The 16,812-nt window shown below is 50.1% G+C and overlaps 1 protein-coding gene across 1 annotated transcript; it reads right to left on the reverse strand.

The window, feature by feature from the left end:
* Positions 1–799: 799 nt before the first annotated feature.
* Golt1a (golgi transport 1A) lies at positions 800–13,394 on the reverse strand. The gene is made up of 5 exons (XM_005073359.4): positions 13,277–13,394; positions 3,392–3,483; positions 2,459–2,637; positions 1,715–1,778; positions 800–1,130 (listed from the first exon to the last, which is right to left on the reverse strand). The coding sequence occupies exons 1-5, from the start codon at positions 13,299–13,301 to the stop codon at positions 1,092–1,094; spliced, it is 399 nt and encodes a 132-aa protein (XP_005073416.1). The 5' UTR covers positions 13,302–13,394; the 3' UTR covers positions 800–1,091.
* Between the last annotated feature and the right edge of the window lie 3,418 nt (positions 13,395–16,812).

Below are 16,812 nucleotides of genomic sequence, written 5' to 3' on the forward strand. Positions count from 1 at the left end.
AGAGTGGGCAGCCCTTGGTGCCTGAAGGGCAGGAACAGCTTCCCCATTGGTATTCCTGGCACTTACTCCACTGCTAGGCAAATAGAGGAAGGGGCTTAGTGGGTGATCACCATGACTCTGCTCCTTGCCTCCCTCCCCCTTTCTTCCCTTAAGGGTGCTGCTCTTGTTTGTTTTTATTTTATTTAGACAGGGTCTCACTATAGCCTTGACTGGCCTTGGACTCACAGAGATCCGCTTGATTCTGCTTCCCAAGTACTGGGATTGAAAGTCGGCCACCACAGTCTGTCCTGCCCCCTTTCTTCAGTCTACATGAACTCCTCTTAAGCTACTGTGGTGCATCGTATATATAATCCCACCACTCACACTTGAAGCAGGATGGTCGTGAGTTCCAGGGCAACCTAAGACCTTGTCTCGGGAAAACAAAACAAAGGAAAAGCTCTTTGACCATGAGATGTGGGGCTCTCCAGAACTCCTCTGTGGGGCTGGGTTCTCTGAAGGCAAGGGCACCATCCACCTCCATACAGAGGGTGGTTTCTGCACCAACTCTACCGGCTGAGATTCTCTTCCTGATGCTACTTGTGGTTAGTGCCTGTTACTTGGCTAATGTTAACTGAGGCTTAGAACCATAGCAAACCCTTCAGGTTGTTAAATACCAGCATGGAAACCACATCAAGGACAGGTTCTGACTCTCACAGACTGCAACTATAGCTCGTGGAATCAGGGAGTGAGGTGGTGTTGCAAGCCCACCTTAGGGCTGGGGTGGATATCCTGGATGGAGACATCAACTCCGAATCTCAGATACATTCACAGTTTGGGGATTTAATCTTCACTCCCCTGCATAAATTCCAATTGGGAATGTTGCTTCCAGCCTCAGCTGGGTGTCAGGACCAGGATCTCAACCCCCGGCAGCCTCTTGAGAGAACTTGGGGGTTAAGATCAGTCACTCAGCTCCGTCTTTCTCTGAACTTGGAGATGCCCAAGTGTGATGGGAGGTAAGTCAGTGCTGGGGGGGGGGACTCATGAAGATAACCCCAGCCCCCTTTCAGCCCCTGCACCAACAATCCAAGTTCAAGGAGAGCATCTCCGACGGTTCAGACCATTGAGCTGGAGCCTTGAAGCTTCTGCGACAGCTGTGGGAGCCAAGAATCATTATTCCAGACAAAGAGTGGGAAGCGGATTCAATACCCAGGCTATTACCCATCTGGCCTTGAGATATGGGGCTACTGTGCTTGGAGAGTGTCAGGCCGGTGTGCACAGCTGGCAGGAGCTCTAAGATGTGTGTTCTGGCCCCGTTCCTGCGTGTCTCGGTGTATGCCTCTCAGGTACTTCAGAGGTGGGCGTGGGCCCAGAACAGGTTCTGCTCCTTACCTTATTTAATGTCATCAAGTGTCATATAGGGGGCCCAGACTTAATTAACCAAGTGTCCCAGAAATACATGTTGTCTGGGTCACCTAGAGTTTTCATTTCTTTGTCTGGCCAGCTATTAATGGCGGCCTCCTCTCCACCCACATCTTAGCCACTCCAGCCCACAGAGCCCTCACTTTTGATCTTAGCAAATGGAGGAGCAGGAAGGGAGGGGAGGGAGCCTGGGGTGGGCGTGTCTCAGATAGTGGGGTGGGGTAGGGGAGGCTGCTGCACTTAGGATAGCGCTTAAACCAGTTCCATGTCCCCTCCCACCCCAGATACCCCGCCAAGCCCAGGCTCATGTCCTCACCGTGCTCAGGAAAGAGATGTTAGAAGCGCTGCCCAGGAATCCGAAGGCCACAGGGAAAAAGCTCCTGGGGATAGAGGAGAGGACGGGGTCAGAGGTGGCCCAGGAGGGGAGGAGGAAGGCAGCAAGGCTGACATGCCCTACTCAAAGACTCAGACTTTGGCTCCTGGGACAGCAGCCACTGGGCCCTAGGGACAGACATGTCCTGGGTTCTGTTGAGAGAAGCAGTGGAGTAAAGTGAATGAGAACCACCAGTTGAGCTCGGGTCTGTCATGGCTGTCCCTCTTACTGACACTGTACTCTGAACAAATCTTCACTCCTCGGAGACCATGGCCAGCTTTCAGTCATGCTTAGCAGTATTGGTACCTACATCGTAGGACCTTCTCACAAAGCCACGCTCAAAGGGCACACTTTTTGTGACTTACTCTCATCATGTAAGGGCTTGATGCCCTCTTTGTTAGATGGGGTGGGGAAAATCTGCATTGGTGGCTGAACACCTGGCATGGATGGCAGCTGGAGGTTGTGTTCATGTGGGCACAGCCTTGTGCCTCAGCATCTCCTTGCCGAGGCTACCTTTGCCTTTCAAACTGGCCAGGCCTGACAGGGCACGGATGCTCCACAGGGCTTGGAGGCAGCCAGGCTGGGAAGTGAACCCCAGTGTCCTGGATGAGTGAGAGACAAGAGATCTGAATCTTTTCTGGGTGCTTCTCCCTAAGCCATAGTATATTGGGACCGAGGGGTACTCACTTGAAGAGGCTAACAAATCCATAGGCTTCCAGGAGCATGCCCAGCAGGGGCCAGCGCAGCAACACGATGGCTACACCCCCCAGGAAGAAGCTGGTCCCCTTGAGTTTGTGTCGTTGGAAGAAGAAGGAAAATGTTCTCCTCAGGCCGATGATGAGGGAGAGGCCAGTCAGGAACAGCAGCTGTAGGCCCAGGGAAGTGAGGACAGAGAGAGCAAGTTCCACTCCATTCCCAGGACAGACAGGCGTGCGTGCGTGCGTGCGTGTGCATGTGCGTGTGCGTGTGCGCGCGCGCGCGAGTGTGTGTGTGTGTGTGTGTGTGTGTGTGTGTGTGTGTGTGTGTGTGTGACCCAGCAGTGGCGTGGAATCCCAGAGAGGCTGCTGTGGGGTGGGACTGTCCCCTTTTGCAGCCAAGAAGTTGGTACCCAAAATCCCTGAAGGGTCCCCACTGTGTGGCTCTGCTAGAGCCTTCAGTGTGGTTTATGGGGGCCCAGGCTCCCATATAACTGAACTCTCTCTTCTAGTATGTTCCATGCCCCACCCACACCTCCACTATGCCTTTTCTTTCAGCATTCCAACCACCTGTGACGGCTTTATCCTCCATTTCCTCCCCAGCTACCTTTCATCCACTCCTTCCTCTCAGCCCTTGTATCACATGAAGCGTTTATCTTAACTCTGGCTTTCCCCACAGCTGCCCTGGAGGCGACAGTTATAGCCTTATCATTAGATGCAGGGATTCAATGGTGGGGGACGGGGTCTAATTCGCCACAGGAACACCAGGACCTCACCTAGATCTTGGTGTAATCTTCATGCCCACAGATCCTGCCGTCATCATCCCTGCCCCCTCCCAAGTCCTCATCCACCCTGATTGGCTATGATCTGAATGAACTTGGGGCTGATCCTCCTGGCCACCCAGGACAGGTGCTGAAGGACTCACATTTCCAAAAGCCAGGAGTACGGAGTCAAAGTACAGGAGTATCCCGAAGAAGATGAAGAAGACACCAAAGCCAGTGATGCCCACACCGATCTCTGCAAGAAGCAAGGAGAGCCTCAGCTTTTCTTCCGGATGGGTCAGGTGTTCTGTGTAGGCTCTCGGGGGAGGGAAGACGGGCAGGGGCTGTGGGGCTCCTGGGAAGCTTTGCCCTCACATTGGGCCAATGCTGCTCCTTCCTGCGCCTGCAGGACATTGTTTTCAGGACCTCCTCTGGACTCAATAACCTGCCTATTCTTTTCTGCAGCTGAGCGCTCCGGGGCCACACCCAGTGAGGAGAGAGAAGTGGCTGAAAGCTCCAGACCGTGAGCTCCAGGCCCTTGCTCACTCCTGGATCCATGTGCCCTCTCCTCAATCACCGGTGCTGACCTGCCACAGGTGACTGGGAAAGCAGAAGCCATCGGTTAGCAACACACTCACCCATCCTGCAGCAGCGGCCTAAGTACCTCCCCACCCCCTAAGTCTCCTCTAACTTAACTCAGTAGAGTCATTAGCTCACAGGGTTGACCGCCACTATCAGTGTCCTACAGGCATCATCAAAGACACGGGAGTTAGTAAACCAATGAGCAGCAGGCAGACATGTGGGGCGGGCAGAGCACCTTGTTTGGTCAAGGGCTATCCTCTAGGCATGTGATGTGCACTTCTGACCAATCCCCCCAGAAACAACAGACAGGCATGAGGGTTATTTGGCCTGACATCCTCTCATCTCATGCAGAATTGTGAATTTGACTCTGCCACTGTGAAAGGAAACAAATGACCATTCATTATGCTGCTTTAAAAAAAAAGCTAAATTAAAAATTGGGCTGGAGAGTTGGCTCAGAGATTAAGAGCACAGGCTGCTCTTTCAGAAGACCAGGTTCAATTCCCAGCACCCACATGGCAGCGTTCAACTGTCTGGAACTCCAGTTCCAGGGGACCCGACACCCTCACATAGACATGCATGCAGGCAAAACACCAATGCACTTAAATAAAAATAAAGAAAATAAAATATAAAAAGTTACTTCTGTTTGAAGTGCCATCACACACACACACACACACACACACACACACACACATACACACACACACCTTGGAGATCCTGCTTTCAGAGCTGAGCATGTCAGTGCAGGTCTGTAATATCCCAGCACTTGGGAGGTGGAGGCAGGAGGATGGAGAGTCCATGTCATCCTTGTCTCTTTGAGATCACATGGGCTATAGAGCACGGACCTCAACAAACAAACAAAACCATCCTTCTTTCAGATCCTTTGGTTTATGTCCGGAAGTGGGATTTCTGGGCCACATGATAATTTCTCTCTCTGAAACTTTTCCAGAGTGGCTCGGTCCTTTCACTGTCCCCAGGGCACAAAAGTGTCCCACATGCTTGACAAAACTTGTTTTCAAAAAAAATTATTTCTAGTTTTATTTTGTGTGTGTGTGTGTGTGTGTGTGTGTGTGTGTGTGTGTGTGTGTGATGCATGGCTGCATGTCACCTGTGTGGGAGCCTACAGAGGCCAGAAGGGGCTAGCGGGTACCCTGGAGCTGGAGTTTCAGGCTGTTATGAGGCCTCTGGCCCCGGGGCTGGGACATGAGTCCTGTGGAGCACTCTTAACTGCTGAGCCATCCCTCCAACCCCAATTCTAATGTTTTGATGGCAGCCATGCTAGCTGACAATGCCATATTGTACTGTGGGTTTTTGCTTTGCTTTTTGAGGTGGGGTCTCAGGTTTCTGATAGGCCTTCATGGTATGTCTGGGCCTATTTCCTCCTTCCGTGTCCAATGGTTCTGGCCTGAGTTAAACTTCCTAGCACCCAGACAGAATACAACACCCATGGGGCCCTAGAGCTTTTGCGTTCTGATTCCACACTATGTGATGTTTCTACCCTAGGAGATAAGGTATCCACCCAGATGGGGGCACTGTGGAACTACACCATGTTTCTTTAATGTGAATGATAAAGATGTTTGGGATTTGTTGCAGTAGTGAGAGTTTAATCCAGGGCCATACACCATGTACTAGACAAGTGTTTTATACTAGTGCTGTATCCAGTCTGCCCCCAAACAGGGTTGTGGTCTGCAGTCTAGGTTGGCTTTGAACTTGAGATCTTCCCTCCTCAGCCTTCTGCATAGCTGGGACTGTGGGTGCATACCCCCATTCCAGGCATGTTTTAAGTTCAAGCACTTATTACAAAACAATATACACAATGGTATAAAAATATATTATCAGTTGGGTATGGTGGGGCATGCCTTTAATCCCAGAACTTGAGAGGCAGAGGCAGGAAATCTCTGAATTACAGGCTGGCCTACAGAGTGAATTTCAGGATGGCCAAGGCTACATAGAGAGACTGTCTGAAAACAACAATAAAAGCCCGTTATTTCCTTACACCGGCCAGAAAAATATACATTGTGACTCATAAGACACCCTTCCCCCTGTGTGGAGACATGGTGTGAACATGGTTTTGCTATTTCTTTTGTACTGTTAAGATATCTGCATACCTGCCCTGTGTACCCTTAAGAACGGACTCGGATTTGTTTGTTTTGCAAAGGGCGTAAGTTTCTCAGATTTTCTTTGTATGTGTTTCTGAGGAGGACAGCAGAGCCTGGCTCTCCAGTCCACACACTCCTGACCGTGATTCTCTGCTGCTTGCTTTCATAGACAAACAGGAACCTGAGTCAGGAGGCCACAGAGGCCTTTAGACGTGGAGCTGTCCTCATGGAAGTGGAGGCCAGGAGTAGAGGGATGGATTAGTCTAGCCAGCCACAGCAGTGCCCTCCCCTGCCCTTGCCCGCCAGCCCTCCCCTCCCCCTCACCAGTGTGCCAGAAGATGTGTGCTGATGTCATTAGAGGCAGCCAGGACCACTCTGCGTCCCTGCCAAGCTTCTGAGAACCAATATGAGGAGCTCCTTGTGCTGAGGATCCAAAGTGATCCCCCGGCACAGGCAGATGAGAATCCTGTCCTGCTCAGTGTGTGTGTCTGCATCCCTGACACAGGAGGCTGAGGCAGGAGGATTGTGAGTTCGAGATCAGCGTGGGCTACAGAGTGACAAAACGAAATGGCGGTGTATGCTGCAGCCCAGCCTTAGGAGGCAAAGGCAGGAGAGTTACTGCAGGTCTGAGGCCAGCCTGAGCTATAGGGGGAAATTCTGTCTCCAGAAACCTAAACCAACCAACCGACCAATCAACTCACACCCCCATTACAATTGCTTTGGAGTTTTTGGGATTTAATGTTACTGTATAGCCCAGGAGAGTCCCCCTGCCTCAGCCTCCCCAGTGCTGGGATTATAGGTGTCTCCCACTGAATCCAGCTCATTTTTCTTACGTCAGACTTCTCTAACAGTGATTTGCACCATGATCACTTTTTGGTTTGTTCTGTGCTCTTCTTCATAATGTTGGTGCAATTCTAGAATTGTCCTCTGCTGGGATCAGCCTTTTTTATAGGACACATTTAGTTGATTCCGGCATTCAGCATCGTTCGCAAGCTCATAGACAAGTGCTTCAGGAAGCTTGGTTCTCACACACAACTTCAAAACATAGCCCATCTTTTGCTTCTACTGTAGTTCAGTGACACAATCAGATTTGGGGAAGGGGGCTTGCAGCTGAAGTTCCTTTCAGGATAACAGCCAGGGAAGAGAAGGCGGTGGGTTTGGGTGGGTATGTCACACAGACACACAGGAATGACAGACATGCTTGTTGGTGATGGGTCCCTGATCCAGACAAAGGTCGAAGTGCGCCCCCTGCTGTGCACGTTACAGAGCAGAAAGCGGGAAGGCCAACTCTTGTGGATGGCCTGGCTCTCAGGCACTGCCTAGCAAGGGTGGAGACCTCCACTGGCTCAAGGTTGTCCAGTTTTGGGTTTCCCTATGTCAAGTGTCATCTTGCATCGGCGTTCTAACTCTCCAGCATCGGGTCTCTAGGTCCTGCAGTTTCCCAAACTATTGCCAGAAGGAGCCCCCAGCCTGCAGCCCTTGGGGACAGGCCAAAGCCAGGTGGCCAGGGCACAGCTTTTCAGAATGCATCAGGCAAAGCCTTTTTGCTGCAGGGCATTGTCACCTGGAGCAGGTGGATATGTCTCTTTGGCCCAAGCGTGTGTAAGAAGTAATATAGTGATTGTTTTTACAATTCATGTGATCATCCTGCCTCAGCCTGCAGCCTTTTTCCCTTTTACAATCACAAATGCACTAAATTTCTAAGTACCACAAGGATGCTTTTGTCCTACTTGCGAGTAGGTGTCACCCTGAACTATTTGGAGAGTCCTTCCCTTACCCTTCAGATAGACAAGATACAGATGTCAAAACAGAAAATGAACACATATATTTCTACTGTCTAGACCCCATTCAAGCTATATCCATGTGTGTCTGTAGTAACATTCATAGGAAAAGAACACATCTCAAACTTGTCTCCTGGCTGGTCTCCGTAAGGCTGCTCTTAAGGCAGTAAATTATAAAAGAAACCAAAGGGTCATCCAGGACAAGGAGGAAACCCCATCCCAATTCCTAGACCGTCTTACAAAAGCCCTCTTACAATACACCAATGTGGATCCTGAGACTCAAGATGGGAACCAACTCCTTATGACCTACTTTTTTTCCCAGAGTTACCCTGATATTAGGGCCAAACTCAGACGTCTAGAAAAGGGCCCCCTAACTCCAGTCAGAAGCCCTAAATGTGGCATTCAAGGTGTACCATGGAAGGGATGAAAAGGCCCAAAAACAAAAATACATGATGATGGCTAAAACCTCTCAGCCAGCCAAAACAAAAGCTCAGGCTCACAAAGGACAAAGACTCCCACGTCCTTGTTTCAAGTGTGGTCAGGAGGGCCACTGGGCCCAGGCCTGTCCAAACCCTTGTAAACCACCAGGACCATGTCCAAGGTGCCATCAAGAGGGACACTGGGGCATTGATTGCCCCCATGTTCCTGACAGCATGGGGACATCAATCCCAGATTGCCCTTCAACTGACCTCCTTGGCCTGGCCATTGATGACTGAGGGGGCCCGGGCTCCCTTGGCCTGACCACTGCCATCTCCGACAGGGAGCCTCAGGTAGCTATCACAGTATCAGGGAGGCCCATCTCCTTCCTCCTGGACACTGGAGCCACTTTTTCAGTCTTGATAAATTTTGGGGGAACAACCACTCCTTCCTGTTCCTCTATTGTTGGAGTAGGGGGACAGCCCTATCAGGCCCAATGAACCCCACCACTTAACTGTATCTTTAAGGTCACCCCCTTACTTATTCCTTCCTAGTGATACCAACCTGTCCCATCCCATTGCTGGGAAGGACCCTTTTAGCCAAAGTGGGAGCCTCCATTTCTTTTGCTCCCCCTATCCGCTTGGCCTCAGGCTCGCCAGCTGTTCCCCTTCTCCTCCTCCCCCAAACCACACAGTCTGACACACTTCTTCCCTTACCATCCTCTCTGGTAGATCCTCAGGTATGGAACACCCAAAATCCCTCTATAGCCAAACATTACTACCACTCCTCTCTCCCCATCTCTTTAGACTGCTTTAGCTCAGCAGGAACACACTTTGTGGGCATTCTAGATTCCAAAGACTGCTACAATACCATAACGCTTAATCTACCACACAGCCCCTATGTCCAAATATTCACAATGTGTCGATTCTCTGTGGCACACAGGTATACCACTGCCCACCTGCTAGGTGGTCAGAGACCTACATCCTGGTGTTCCTTTCCCCTAAATTAGGAGTGGTACCTGTTGGAGAGGCCTTGCCAATTCTCATCACTAAATTTACAGCAACACAGCATGACATAAGCAATTCAAATCATACCCTTCTGGCAGCCCTGGGCATAACTGCAGGTATAGCCACTGGAGCAGCAGGACTGACGGATTACTTCCCTAAATATGTACCATAGGCTTCCCTCACCCTTCAGTCTATCTAGAATGTTACTTCTATGTTAATCAATCAGGTATAATAAAAGTTAAGATTCAACAACCTCAGACAGACCTTCAAAAATTTAAGGAACAGCTTGATATCTCTGGCCAGTGGATCACTAATTATCCAATGTGGAACTGGATGCTACCTTTCCTAACCCTCTTCTCTCTGCTTTCTTAATCCTACTAGTGGCACCCTGCCTTATAAATTTTTATCTAGATTCCTTAAACAACAAGTTCAAAGAATTTCTAACCAAACTTTCAAACAGTTGTTATTATAGGGTTACTAGCTCCTAGCTAAGGAACCAGAAAGCTACAACACCTGGACCCATCTGGACAAAGATGAAGATTGTCCCATGAACCTAGATGCCCCCATTCAGCAGGAAGTAGTCTAATGATAACACCGCCCATTTTCCAAACCCCAGTTTTATTAAACCAAAAAGGGGGAATGTAGGGAAAAGGGACCAGTCAAAGAAACACATCCTGAGCAGAGTCAAAGAAACACACTTTGGCCCTGCAACCAGAACCAAAGAAATGTACCCTGACCCTGAAACCAGTGTTTGTCCCTGGAATCAGAGTCAGGGTACATTTTTTTTGGTTCTGGTTGCAGGGCCAAAGTGTGTTTCTTTGACTGGTCCCTTTCCCCTACACATGCTATCTTCAGTATGCCTGTCTGGAATACTTCCACAATCGGTGTTCAACATGACTTTGATCTTTGCAAGATTCAGGCCAGTTATTTTGTAGCTGGTCCCTTCATAGGGCATGTCTAAGACTTTCTCATGACAGAGTTGACTGGCAGAGCTATCTTCCAGATGCTCCCGTGTATACTTACAGCAGGGGCAAACCTGCCGCTAGCCCAACTGCCACTAATGATGTACCTTTACTCTTCAGGCGGCACACTGGGCCCTCCTGTATGAGCGTCCTGCCTCTACTCCTCACCTCATCTTGTCTACCCATGGAGCACTCTGCCCACACTCACTTTGAGTGCTCCTCCGTGTTCTGTCAAATGATGGGGGTTGACAATAGGGATGGACAGCTGATGCTCATGCCCTAACGGGCACAGTTCACATGGTAACTTGCCATAACCATCCGTGAAGGGGCTGCAGTTAACCGCACTCTGCAGACAACTCTGAGCCCCGAGGGGTATGCCATCCAGCCAGGCCTTGAATACAGTTGAGCCTCTGAAAAGCGACATTAACCACTTCTCCAGAAAGTGCTCTTGCTTTGCCGTTCACAACTGACAGTAACCAAATCTCCAGGCAGGTGTCAGTCCTTGAGGGTGAGCAGCCACTGGTTGGGGTCTCCTCTCTTGGCCCCAGGATACCCCTGACTGTCTCCCCGCTGCTAGCTGTCCCCCCCTGCAGTGCTCCCACCCCAACCCCCCTCCTTTGCCACCACCCACTTCCTTTCTTTTATGGTTTGGCTCGCTCAGAGTTTGGGCCCAGCTCCTGTCTCTCCTCACTGTTTCCACACGCCTTCCTGTGTGTTTTAAATGCTGCGTGTGTGCTGACAATGTCTACATTTATCTCTCTCGCCCAGGACTCACGAGATCCCACTGCTTGCTTGGCTGTTGGCTTGGTTTTCCCTCTGGCAGTCTGCATGCCACGGGTCCCAAGCTGTGATCAGCCTTCCTTTCTTTATCCTGTGCCTCCTGTGAAAGCGTCTCCACCGCCACTGTCTGCCAAGTCACTTGTGGCGCCCGCCACCCTCCTGTCTAATCCACTCTTAAGTCTCAGGCGGCTGCTTGCAGAAGTATCCAAGAGCTGCCACGCGTCTCCCTCTTGCACGCCACTCCCAGCCACCCTCTTCTCTATCCTGGGACCCGCCCCATCCCCTGCACAGCCTCCATTAGTCTCTCATCTCCTGCTTGTCGCCACTCCCCTCTCCCATGGTCCTCCTCCACACCATGCTCAAGGAGTGGCAGTGTACCTGCTGATCATATAGCATCCTGGTCATCCCACGCACGTGGAATGAAGCAGGGATCCTTTTCTATATGTGTGTTGCAGATCCTGGGGTGGGAGGGCCCAAATTTCTCCTTCCACTTTCTCTCCAGTCCCCCGCACTCCTCTTACACCATCGCTGTTGACTTTCTATGGTGCCCATACCTTCCTGCCCCAGGCCCTTTGTATATGAGGTTTCTTCGTGTGGACCACCCTCCTCATGCTTTTAAGTGCCAGCTCCCCAGGGGAGCCTGTCCCAGCTTCTGTGCTCTGACATCAATTTGGGTCTGTCATTTCTCCCTCTCACAGGATACAGCCTCCTTTCTCTATCTCCCCCCCCCCGTGTTGCAAGGTGGGGATGCTGGGAGAGCAGTTTTGGTGAGGTATGGTATGATCAGGAGATATTTTGATTGTCATAAGGTAGCAGATGGTTGGCTACTATCACCTGGTGGGTGACCAGAGGTACCGCTAAATTCCATAGTACCAAGGACAGTTCCCATGACAGTATCATCTGCACCCAAAGGTTCAGGGAGTCGAGAGGCTGAGAGGCTGTGCCCCAGGGATCCCGGGACTCCTGTGGCTTTTAAGTACTAGCTATACACATGCATGTTGTTGATTCTTGGATTTCTCTTTTCGGACCAGTCTCTCTCTTGAAGTCCAGACCCATACCCTCTACCCCCTGCCTGAAGTCTAGCCTGGATGTCTGAGACCAACATGCCCAGCCTATTCCAATCTGGCTCCTGCCTCCCACTTTCCACACCCACTTTCCAGTCCACTCAGCAGGTACCGGGGAGGCACTCTTGACTCTTCATCCCATCTTCCAGCAAATTCCTCCGAACAGTCACACAGGACCACTTCCCATCTCCCCACATCCTGTCTCCTGCCTTCTCTCACCCCAGAAAAGCCTCTCCATTGCTGTCCTACCCGCTACAGTCTATTCTTGAGGCTCCCAGCAAGCAGAGTGAGCTTCTGAAATGCAAAGAGGCCACACCTCTCACATACAGCAGCCTCCCAACTTCCCCATCTATACAGGGGTCCACCGCGGGCTTCCCTTCATCCTTGAGGTCTCGGCCGCACCAGCCTCTTTGCTGGACTTCCACTCCACAGATGAAATGCTTCAGGACCTTTGTGCTGGCTGTTCCCTCTTCCTGGAACACTCCCCTGCAGACGCCTGCATGGCCTACCCTCTCACTTCTTGTAGTCATCGGCAATAGGGCCTTTTCCAGCAAAGCCTTCCCTGGCCAATGGACATGAATCCCCCAACACACACACACACACACACACACACACACACACACACACACACACACACACACACACTTCAAACTCCACGGCCCCTTCACTCTGTTTTGCTTTAGGCTGGGAGGGTCTCAGTACTATCTGATCGGCTACACAGTCACTTCTTCAAGAGTTAGTGGCCCGCCTTCTCTTGCTAGAGGGTAAACGGGAGGCATGCCTGTCTTACTCTTAGTATTTTGTTCTGTGTTGGCACAGTGATTGGCGTACAGCAGACAGTCACCATAGGTTCACTGAGGAGAAATTAGGAGAAAGTTGGCTCAGAGGCTAAGAAACTCACCCAGTGAAACCAACAGCTCTCTCCTCCCTGTGGCTGACCCACGCTTCCCAGGTGGGGGGCTGCCGCCCCTCTACTCCCCTAAAGAAGTAGGGATGTGTGGAGTGAGACTACAAACCCAGGACCACAAGAGACCTTGAGGGTTTGGGGAGATGTCTGAATGGACAGGGGTATCATAGTTTTCAGAACTATGGATGAGAGGGGCTCAGCCTGCCTTGTGGACTCGATTCTGATGACTGAGTGCCTAGGCTGGCCCCACCCTCTACAGGTCAGAGGTCACACTCGTCCTGATCCTGCTGCTTCCAGGATGCCAACATAGCAGCTTCCAACTGCTGGTTCCAGAGGTCGCATTTGTAGGTCTCAGCGGAAGAGACGTGTTAGGAAGAGCACATGTTCACTCGCCCTACCAGGGACCCCTCTATAGCTCTACACTCCCCCTCCCCTCCCCCCCACTCCACTCACTCTGCCACTCGGTGATGGAGATCATGCTTCAGTCCACTGGGGGGCCTTCCTGATCAGCTGGCTAGTAGTGAGGCCAGAGGACCGATCCTGGGCATGTTCCTGGGAAGTTGACCCTTGGCAACAGTGAAGGAGCCTCTGGTAAATCATTAACTCCTGTCCTTCCAGTTCTCCACAAATGGCTACTTAAAGATACAGGCCTGTTGGGAAATTAACATTCATTAAGTCCTTTCTAGCCCAACTCCTTTGAACAGCTAGGACTGGACACAGAGAGGCAAGGTTCTAGGCCTGCCTGGGTTTCTCACCTGCTCTGGTAGAGAGTATGGGAAGAACTGGAATGCCCCCACACTTCTGCTTTCCTTAGACAGGGTCTCTAGTGGTTACTCTAGAACTCAGTAAGTAGACCAGGCTGGTCTTGAATTCTCAGGATGTGCTGGCCCTGGACTATAGCCCTGGGAGGCCTTGAACCGCAGCCACACAGTAGCTGGGAAGACAGACCTGCATGCCTCCCAGCATCAGCTTTTAGTCTAGCGCTTACTCCCTACTATGGAGTGGGGGCGTTGAAGAAAGGATCTTACCAGATAATACAGGTTGGCCCTAAACTCATTGTGTAGCCCAGGCTGGCCTCAAATTTGATCTCCTCCTGCCTCAGCCTCCTGAGGGATAAGATTACAAACCTGTGCCACCGTGCCTGACTTGTTTACTTATGTACTTGTGGGTTTTCTTTTCTGTATAAAATGACTCGACCTGCGATCCCAGCTACTCTGTAGGCTGAGGTTCAAGGCCTCCCAGGATTAGAGTTCAAGGTCAGTCTTAACTTAATGAGACCATGTCTCAAAATAAAGTATTTGAAAAGAATCCTTCTCCAGGGTCTAGCCTGGGCCGTGTAGACCTCACTTTGCACCAAGAAAACTTCTTTGCAACAGATGGAGACCATTACAGAAAGCCAAAACCAAACAAATGCAGAGTTGTGGAGTCCAGTCCCAATGGATGTGTTTACAAAACAACTTCCAAACCTTAAGGCTCAGAGAACATTGTGTGGGGGGTGGGAGGAGAGGAGTTGTAAGAACTAGATGATCATGGAGTTTGCTATGAGATTGTGTCTCACCAACATCACTGCCCCAAAATGAGTTAAACAAGGATAACACCAGTAGACATACTAACATGGATGGGGGGTGAAAGCCCACGAGGACCTGACCCTATACAAAGAACTATAAGCAACGAAGAAATGCTGAGAATGGGAGACATAGTCTTTCCCAGGAAGAGCACGCCAGTGGATTATTCAGTACCAAATGGTCAGCTCTGAAATATACAAGTAACACTGTACAGACTGAGCAGGCTATACTGATGGGTTTATGAGTGTGTGTGTGTGTGTGTGTATGTGTAATAATTATTGAAAAAGAGATCATGACTTTGAAAAGGAGGGGATTATGGGAGGATTTGGAGGGAGGAAAGGGAAGGGAGTAGGGTGGGGATAATGTAGTGTGTGTGTGTGTGTGTGTGTGTGTGTGTGTGTGTGTGTGAAAATGGCTGGGTCTGGGACTGGAGAGATGACTCAGCAGTTAAGGGCACTGACTGCTCTTCCAGAGGACCTGGGTTCAATTCCCAGTGCCCACATGGTAACTCACAACTGCCTGCAGCTCCTGTTTTAGGGGATCGGATACTCTTTTCAGTCTTCTGTGTACTGCACACACACGGTGCACAGAAACACATACACAAAACTCTCATACAATAGAACAATAACATTTTAAAATTAATTATGAGTGGCTGGATCTATTAATTACACAATGGTAGAATGCTTGTCCAGCATGCTTGGGGCTCTAGACTCAGTTGCTGGCTCAAGATTCCATTCCCCGGTACTGCAAACAAATAAAAACCCCAGGAAACTGTATATAACAAGAGAAACAGGGAAGTGACCCTGACTGAAGTAGGATGGACAAGAGGGGTAGATTAGAGACAAAGAGTGAAGAAGCCTGCGGTGGCTGCAGGGGACGTGGGCTGGGTGAGGCCATTGTCATGACACTGGACTGGATGATCTCAGACACATATTTGCCATGAGACGCCATCATTGCATCTGCATTTCCAAAGATCAACGGGCAACAGTGGATGGACTGAGAAGAGCAACCACGAGTGGATCCTTGGGACAGTGTCAGAGAAAGATAGAAAAACCGACATTTACACCAAAACATCTGAAAAGATGACTCTACAGACAAAGGTGCTGTAGAACTCATGTAAAGCTGCAGGGGGATAATTCCACAAAATTGTCTGGCCTCTGCACACAACGGAAACTTTAAAAATTAAGAGATAATGCTAGGTAGTGGTGGCACTCTGGAATACCAGCACTCTGGAAGCAGAGTCAGGCAGACACAGCCTGGTCTACAGGTTCCAGGACAGTCATGTCTCCAAACATCAAACACCAAACACCAAACACCAAAACCAAAAAAATTAAGGGGAAATGTAAAGAATGGCAAAAACATGAAACAATTTTTTAGTACTTTTTTTTGAGACGGTCTCACTCTATAGGCTGTCCTTCGACTTGATACGTAAACCAGGCTGACCTGGAACTCACAGAGATCCTCCAGCCTCTGCCTCCCTCGTGGCTGGTATTAAAGCGTGTGCCACCATGCCTGGCTTTCTTTTTTTAATGATTACTTTTAATTCCGTGCATGCCCTTGGGCGAGTCTGTGTGTGCACATGACTGCAGGTGTCTGTGGAACAGGGTGCCATGGAGCCGTGCTGTGAGCTGCCCGATGTGGGTGCCAGGAAGCAAATTCAGGTCCTCTGAAAGAGCAGTATGCACTCAGGCCCACCGAGCCGTCTCTCAAGCCCCCGAAGTAACTCCTCAAGCTTTTGTTATGAGACCTCCGTTAAAGAGAGCTCGTCGGTGATCCCGGGTGCTGGGCTCACCTCTGGCAGATACTTGCACCTAGTTTCTTTACTCTTCTGCAACACAACCTTGAAAGAACTCTCAGTTGCACGAACTGTTATAATACGTGTATGGCCAATACACAGAATGGGTTATTTGACAATTCTGAGACTATGTCATATTCCACTCAAGTTTCTTCACAATAACCTTGCTGAGCTGTTCATGAAGCTTTTTTTTTTTTTCCGAGACAGGGTTTCTCTGTATTGTTTTGGAGGCTGTCGGTCCAGCCTGGCCTCGAACTCACAGAGATCTGCCTGCCTCTGCCTCCCGAGTGCTGGGATTAAAGGCGTGCGCCACCACTGCCCGGCATGAAGCTTGTTTTTAAAAGCTTAAAATCTCACACAAACTTTTTAGTAGTATGATGAATCAACGTAGGGCCAACTTGTATGAGACATGCATTTTGGTTCATGCATGCACTCCAAAGTGGTTTGCAGAGGACTGGGGCAAGTCTTGTTTTTGGAAGCCTGTCCTGTGAAGTGTGGCAACTGAAAGCTAGCCTGTTTTACTATCCGTACTTGAGAAAAATGTGACTCCCTTGCAAATCTTCCAAACAGCCACTAGGGGGCAGTATGGCAGTCATTAAAATCCATGAACTCTAATTTAAAAATTTTGT

Source organism: Mesocricetus auratus, unplaced genomic scaffold, assembly GCF_017639785.1.
Source record: "Mesocricetus auratus isolate SY011 unplaced genomic scaffold, BCM_Maur_2.0 Super-Scaffold_100676, whole genome shotgun sequence".
Lineage (NCBI taxonomy): Eukaryota > Metazoa > Chordata > Mammalia > Rodentia > Cricetidae > Mesocricetus > Mesocricetus auratus.